This window comes from Rattus norvegicus, chromosome 19 (genome assembly GCF_036323735.1).
Source record: "Rattus norvegicus strain BN/NHsdMcwi chromosome 19, GRCr8, whole genome shotgun sequence".
NCBI classification, from domain to species: domain Eukaryota; kingdom Metazoa; phylum Chordata; class Mammalia; order Rodentia; family Muridae; genus Rattus; species Rattus norvegicus.
In genome coordinates, this window is record NC_086037.1 from 29,650,635 (window position 1) to 29,658,522 (window position 7,888).

The following is a 7,888-nucleotide window of genomic DNA, read 5'->3' on the forward strand; positions in this document are numbered from 1 at the left end:
CTTAGAACAGAAGGTTCAGAAGTGACAATCAACCCCCAAGTGCTTCTTCCAGGAGAAAGCAACCAGCTCTCCCTTTTAAACAGTGTAGGCTCCCACATGACCCAGTTCTGTGACTGGGGAAGATTTTCTGCAGCTTAATTGCCCAGTCAGAGTAGGACTACATCCTTGATCCATGCTCATTTCCACAACAAAAAGTCCTCCTCCACAACCCAGGCCTTGAGTTGAACCCAGGTCTTTCCAGGACCAACAGACCTGAGAGAACAGAGGGCAGTCCAGGGGAGAGAAGAGACCAGAATGATTTTAAGCTGGAGAAAACTCCCATACTAGTCATTTAACAACTTTTGTCCAGACCGTGGACTGCAGAATCTTAAGATAACATTTTTCTGATATCAGCTGATAAGTGAAGCTGAAGTCCAACCTGGGTGGGATCATCCCAGGCAGGGAGGGGATCTGACTCTGCAGGCCTGGCCAGCCTCTGTGGTCTCCTGAAAATAATTGTTGGTCAGCTGTTAATCTGAAGTGAGAGTAGGTTTTTGCCAATGCAAACAGATGAGATTTCAAGTTTCACACACTATGTTAAAGACACACATTTACACTCGGGGATTTGAACTTACTTCTGTAGAAGTGATGGTAGGCCAACAGAGGGAAAGCATTCTTGCCTTTAGCATTCTGTCTGTATCAGAGACTACAGGGACTGGCTTCCTGGACAGATATGTCCAAGGAGACAGATATTGTAATGGGGGGGGGGTGAGGTAAGAAATATCCTGGGGACAGTGATTTCAGATTGTGCCTTTAGCCAGGAATGTCTGTGTCATTAAGGCAAGCAGCCTTGGGCCTGCTAAAACTTGTCACTACTACAGGGCATCTGGTCCAGGTCCTTCTGAGATGAAGGCCTCTCTTTATAAAAGAAAAAGAAAAAGTTTATTGAGTAATGTTGCTCAACCTGTGTGTCGTGACCCCTTCTAGGAGAGTGTATGTCAGACACCGTGCATATCAGATACTTAGCATGCTATGACATATAAGAGTAGCAATATTAGTTATGAAGTAGCAATGGAATGATTTTATGGAGGGGATCATCACAGTATGAAGAGCTGTATTAAAGGGTTGCAGCAGTAGGACTGTTGAGAACCACTGCCATAGAAGCTGACACATGGGAGCAGACTCCTCAGATGAGTAGAGACCCATGCAAGTGATACTGTGTCCCACCCTAGAACCCAGAGGCAGAATCTATCCCAGGAGTCTGTGGGTCACCTTGTCTTAAATTCTCCCAGGGTCAAGAATAGCATTGATCATCTCAGCAGAGTCAGCTTGCACAGCCCACATCAGGCCCATGGCTTCCCTTTACAGAGAAGGATGTGGGTCTGAGTGACAGTCAGTGAGACTGAGGGGACCCTGATACTCATTTGCTTTGAGCTGTGGTTTCTTCACCTGTAAAATGGACGTGTTTCTGCTGAATTGGGTTGTTGTGGAGATTAACAGAACATACAACCTGCTCAGTGTCTGCCTGGCATGGACACCTGCTGGTTAAATGGAAGCTGTCGATGGTGATGCATTTAAGAGTAGAATCTCTAGCCCGATACTGTTAGATGTAGGTGTTGTAAGCATTTTGTGATTCTAAGACAGCCTCGCATTAAAACAGAAGGCTCTTTTTTTAATTTTTTAAAAAAAGAATCAAGTATAAATTACCAATATGAAATAATCATACTCAGAATTGAGCTAATTCCTGTGAAGTCATTTAGTTTTTCATTTTCTGCTTCTATTTTCAAGGCATCTAGAGTAGCACTATCCGAGATCCTAAAGCCTTCTCTTATGGTGCTACCCATTCATTCCTCTCTCCTTGAGGACTTCTCAGGTGACTTAAGAAAACCTGACTTCGGTGCACGCGCTCGGAGTCTGCAACTCTCGCGAGAGAAGCGAGATTTATTCCTACGTACCGGGCCGTGCTGCTTATGGCGGCGCTGGAGAGGGGGCGCTGAGCTGTTGGGTATGAAGTGTAACGGAACAGACTTTACCACCTGAAACTGCTGCTTCAAGTTCAGATCAGGCAAGGAACAGACCCGCAACTACCAACAACACCAAAGAAGAGTACACAAGTTGAAGACACAACACTTGATCTGAAACAAGAAGTTTGTGCCTACTCAACAGCTTTGAAAGAGCACTTCCCAACGCTGCTAGTAGTCTTTGTTTTCTTCAGTGCTGTACTGTGAGGTTGCCCGGTGCAGCAGCAGTTGTATTCTTTATTAGCTTAGTAGATCATTTCCTCTCGCTCTCTTTTTTTTTTTTTTTTTTTTTTTTAATACTAGCAACTTTCATTCTTTGGAACTTGTGCTGAAAAAAAGAAGAGTCAGCAAATACTACTGAAAGTGCAATATTCGATTATCACTGCGAGATGAGCTTTGATCCAAACCTTCTCCACAACAATGGACACAACGGGTACCCCAATGGTACTTCTGCAGCACTCCGTGAAACTGGGGTTATTGAAAAACTGCTGACCTCTTATGGATTTATTCAGTGTTCAGAACGGCAAGCTAGGCTTTTCTTCCACTGTTCACAGTATAATGGCAACCTCCAGGACTTAAAAGTAGGAGATGATGTTGAATTTGAAGTATCATCTGACCGGAGGACTGGGAAACCTATTGCTATTAAATTGGTGAAGATAAAACCAGAAATACATCCTGAAGAACGAATGAATGGACAAGTTGTGTGCGCTGTTCCTCACAACTTAGAGAGTAAATCTCCAGCTGCCCCGGGTCAGAGTCCAACAGGGAGTGTATGCTACGAACGTAATGGGGAAGTATTTTATCTGACTTACACCTCTGAAGATGTGGAAGGGAACGTTCAGCTGGAAACTGGAGACAAAATTAACTTTGTAATTGATAACAATAAACACACTGGTGCTGTAAGTGCTCGTAACATTATGCTGTTGAAAAAGAAACAAGCTCGCTATCAAGGAGTAGTTTGTGCCATGAAGGAGGCGTTTGGCTTTATTGAAAGAGGTGATGTTGTAAAAGAGATATTCTTTCACTATAGTGAATTTAAAGGTGATCTAGAAACCCTGCAGCCTGGAGATGACGTGGAATTCACAATCAAGGACAGAAATGGTAAAGAAGTTGCAACAGATGTCAGACTATTGCCTCAAGGAACAGTCATTTTTGAAGATATCAGCATTGAACATTTTGAAGGAACTGTAACCAAAGTTATCCCAAAAGTACCCAGTAAAAACCAGAATGACCCATTGCCAGGACGAATCAAAGTTGACTTTGTGATTCCTAAAGAACTTCCCTTTGGAGACAAAGACACAAAATCCAAAGTGACCCTGCTGGAAGGTGACCATGTTAGGTTTAATATTTCAACAGACCGACGTGACAAATTAGAACGAGCAACCAACATAGAGGTTCTATCAAATACATTTCAGTTCACTAATGAAGCCAGAGAGATGGGTGTGATTGCTGCCATGAGAGATGGTTTTGGCTTCATCAAGTGTGTGGACCGTGATGCTCGTATGTTCTTCCACTTCAGTGAGATTCTCGATGGGAACCAGCTCCACATTGCAGATGAAGTGGAGTTTACTGTGGTCCCTGATATGCTCTCTGCCCAAAGAAATCATGCTATTAGGATTAAAAAACTTCCCAAGGGCACGGTTTCATTCCATTCCCATTCAGATCATCGTTTTCTGGGCACCGTAGAAAAAGAAGCCACTTTTTCTAATCCTAAAACTACAAGCCCAAATAAAGGCAAAGACAAGGAGGCAGAAGATGGCATTATTGCTTATGATGACTGTGGGGTGAAACTGACTATTGCTTTTCAAGCCAAGGATGTGGAAGGATCTACTTCTCCTCAAATAGGAGATAAGGTTGAATTTAGTATTAGTGACAAACAGAGGCCTGGACAGCAGATTGCAACTTGTGTGAGACTTTTAGGTCGTAATTCTAATTCCAAAAGGCTCTTGGGTTATGTGGCAACTCTGAAAGATAATTTTGGATTTATTGAAACAGCTAATCATGATAAGGAGATATTTTTCCATTATAGTGAGTTCTCTGGTGATGTTGATAGCCTGGAACTGGGAGACATGGTTGAATACAGCTTGTCCAAAGGCAAAGGCAATAAAGTCAGTGCTGAGAAAGTAAACAAAACTCACTCAGTGAATGGCATCACTGAGGAAGCAAATCCCACCATCTACTCTGGTAAAGTCATTCGTCCTCTGAGAGGCGTTGATCCAACACAGATTGAATACCAAGGAATGATTGAGATTGTGGAGGAGGGGGATATGAAAGGTGAAGTGTATCCTTTTGGCATAGTTGGGATGGCCAACAAAGGGGATTGCCTACAGAAAGGGGAGAGTGTTAAGTTCCAGTTGTGTGTACTTGGCCAAAATGCACAAACTATGGCCTACAACATCACACCCCTTCGTAGGGCTACTGTGGAGTGTGTGAAAGATCAGTTTGGCTTTATTAACTATGAAGTAGGAGATAGCAAGAAGCTCTTTTTCCATGTGAAGGAAGTTCAGGATGGCATTGAGCTACAGGCAGGAGATGAGGTGGAATTCTCAGTGATCCTTAATCAGCGCACTGGGAAATGTAGCGCCTGTAATGTTTGGCGAGTCTGTGAAGGCCCCAAAGCTGTTGCAGCTCCTCGACCTGATCGGTTGGTTAATCGCTTAAAGAACATCACCCTGGATGATGCCAGTGCTCCACGTCTAATGGTTCTTCGTCAGCCAAGGGGACCAGATAACTCAATGGGATTTGGTGCAGAAAGAAAGATCCGTCAAGCTGGTGTCATTGACTAACCACGTCCACAAAGCACATCATTAATCCACTATGGTCAAGTTGGGGGGATTCTGGTGAAGGGTTCTGAATATCTTCCTCTTCATCCCTCCCAAAATCTGGAATACTTATTCTATTGAGCTATTACACCAGTTTTAACACCTTCCTCGTGTTATGTTTAAAGAAAAAATAAATAAATTTAAGAAACCATTTTAAAATTATGCACAGTTGCAGCCTGGAAAACTTAAGGTGGCGCCTTATAGTGTCAATTTAGGAGCTTTATTTGGTGCATTTAACGCAACTGGTAATTGCAAATTCCACTTGGCCTGTGTAAGTGAACAAAACAGACTGTTACTTTGTTGGCCCTATGAAATTCTGCACTCTAGTCAGTATATACTCTACCTTCATGACTTAATACTCAGCTGCATTCTTTTCCTTTTTTCCCTCTGTTCATTATGCTTTAATTCTGAGGACCATATGAAGGTAGAATATATTACCTTTAAAAATTGCAAAAATTTATATAGCAAACGATTTTCTTAAGTTGATGGCCAAATGTTAAAATGTTATTTTCATATCATTTATAATCTTGTCACAATCCACTTAACGAAGTTTGATTACATTTCAGTGAAAATTATCTTCCATAATAGGTTTTTTTTTTCCTTCCTGGGATGGGGGGCAAATAACTTTACTACAATTAGTATGTATGGTGCAGAATTTCATGCAAATGAAGTGTGCCAGCAGTGTGATAATTTAAACATATTTAAACAAAAGACGAATGCACAAAATTGCTGCTGCTTAGATCACTGCAGCTTCTAGGACCCAGTTTCTTTTACTGATTTAAAAACAAAATGAAAAAAAAAATAATAAAAAAGTTGTGCCTGAAAAAAAAAAAAAAAAAAAAAAAAAGAAAACCTGACTTCTTTTCAGATTGTCCCCAGCTGGTGTGATCTCTCTGTCCATGGCCCTTGCCAAAAGCTGCAGAGCCAATGTGTTGTTTTACAACACAAAATTCCAGACATTAATTTTTACCAATGAAGTTTCAGGAGCCAGATACAGAAGTCAACTCCCAACTGTCCTTCCTAATTCACTGACCTCCCAGAAGAGCATTCTTCTTCCCTCTGCACACTTTCTAAAAATCCTTCAACTCAAAGACTTTCCATTGGTTTAGTTATCTTCATTTCCTTTCAAGTCCTTCCTTGACCATCTCTGAACCTAAGTGCAGTTTTAACTTTGCAATAAAGGTGTGTGGTAGGTTAGCCTTACCAAAGTAAAGTCCATGTTTACATCAAACAAGCAACCCTCGTGTTATATGTCTGTGCCATGGCGATGCTATACCACACAATAGTTTATCAGTAAATAATACATTCTTGGAGATCACAGTGTGATCAAATATTTTGTAACATAATTAGTAATTTTCGGTCTATTATATAAATTAAGTTCTTTGACGAGGATTCTGTTGATATTTGTCATATCTGAGTGCATCATCATAGGAAACCCAAGGAACATCAATCCTGGGCTTTTGAAACTGTTGCACATGGCCAACTGGGAACCAAAACCACCCAGGAGACTACTGATACTTGACACACATAAAATTAACCTCCCTGTTTTCATATAGTTTATGTCAAGAGGTCACCATTCCTAACCATGTCTCATTATCCAACCTGCTACTAAATGGAAGAGTTGGCATCAAGGAGGTCACCCCACAAAACACAAAACACCCATCTCAGATAAACATGTATGGTTTATTGAATCCAAAACATCCATGAATTTCAGGACACAATTAAAAGTCCAAATCTAAGGATAATAGATATAGAACAGAATTAAGATTTCCAGTTCATAGGTCCAGTAAACATCTTCAATAAATTATAGCAGAAAACTTCCATAAGGTAAGGAAGAAAATGCCATAACTGTACAAGAGGCCTACAGAAGGCTAAATGAACTGTACCAGAAAAAACTCTGCCATTCACATAATAATTAAAAAACTAAATACACAGATCAAAGAAAGAACTTTAAAAGGGGTAGGGTATAAATAACCAGTAATAAATAAATTCAGACCTATCTGAATTACACCAGACTTCTCAACAGAGACTCCAAAAGCCAGAAAAATTTGGGCAAATGTAATGCAGACCCAGACTCCTATACCCAGCATAATTCTCAATCACCATAAATAGAGAAACCAAGATATTTCACAACAAAACCAAATTTAAACAATATTTTTCTTTAAGAGAGCACAACAGAGGATAATATGAGGAAAACCCCAAGAAAATGAGCTAAACTATACACAAGAAAAACCAAGAAATTAATCAACTCAATAATTTCAAAAAAGGGAAGCAAACAAACATGATTTCACCTATAACCAGAAAAAGAGGAGAAAGCAGCAACCATTTGTCTTTAATATCTAACCAGATCCTCTGTCACCAGTCCCACAGCTCCTAGGGACCAAACTGCCAGCCAAAGTATATGCAAGGATGGGTCTATGGTTCTAGGTAACTGTGTAGAAGAGGACTGACTTAAGTGGCATCATGGGGTGGGAGGCCATTGACTACCCTGAGGCCTGTTGCCCACCAAAAGGAGGTCCTAGAGGTGTGAGGTGGGAATGGATATGTGTGGGTGGGGGAGCACTGTCACATAGGCAAAGCTGAGCAGAAATGGGATGTAAGATATGATGAGGGGAGTGTGGAAAGTGGGACAACATTTGAAATATACATAAATAAAAAAACAAATGATTAAAAAATAGCCAAAAATAAAATAAAGTAATAGGTAAAAGAAAAATTAAAACAAAACAAAGCAAAAGAAATCCTTGTGGTGGATTGGCCTACTTCTGCTTGTATTTTACTGCTAATTTGGAGAACTCAAAACTGGTTAATCCAAAAAAAACCTGACCCTGCCCCCAGTTAACTGTGTTTATAAAGAAGCCACCAGCCAACAGCTGCACAGCAGAGAGATGGGGGAGGTGAGCTTTGAGGGCTTTGCTAGAGAGGATCATGAGGAGGGAAGAAGGAGGAAGAAGCTGCCAGAGAATAAAGGAAGAACATGTGTGATGGAGAGGAGAGAGGAAGAGGACAGCAGCCATGGTTAAGGGAGAGGAGAGCCTGGTCCTGAGGGCTGTCCAAGGGGAACAAAGA

The 7,888-nt window shown here is 41.1% G+C and overlaps 1 protein-coding gene across 1 annotated transcript; it reads left to right on the plus strand.

The window, feature by feature from the left end:
* Positions 1–1,900: 1,900 nt before the first annotated feature.
* Positions 1,901–5,674, plus strand: LOC100364335 (cold shock domain-containing protein E1-like). Its single transcript, XM_003751853.6, has one exon. It carries the CDS (start codon positions 2,390–2,392, stop codon positions 4,784–4,786), a length of 2,397 nt encoding a protein of 798 aa, XP_003751901.3. The 5' UTR covers positions 1,901–2,389; the 3' UTR covers positions 4,787–5,674.
* The last annotated feature ends 2,214 nt before the right edge of the window (positions 5,675–7,888 follow it).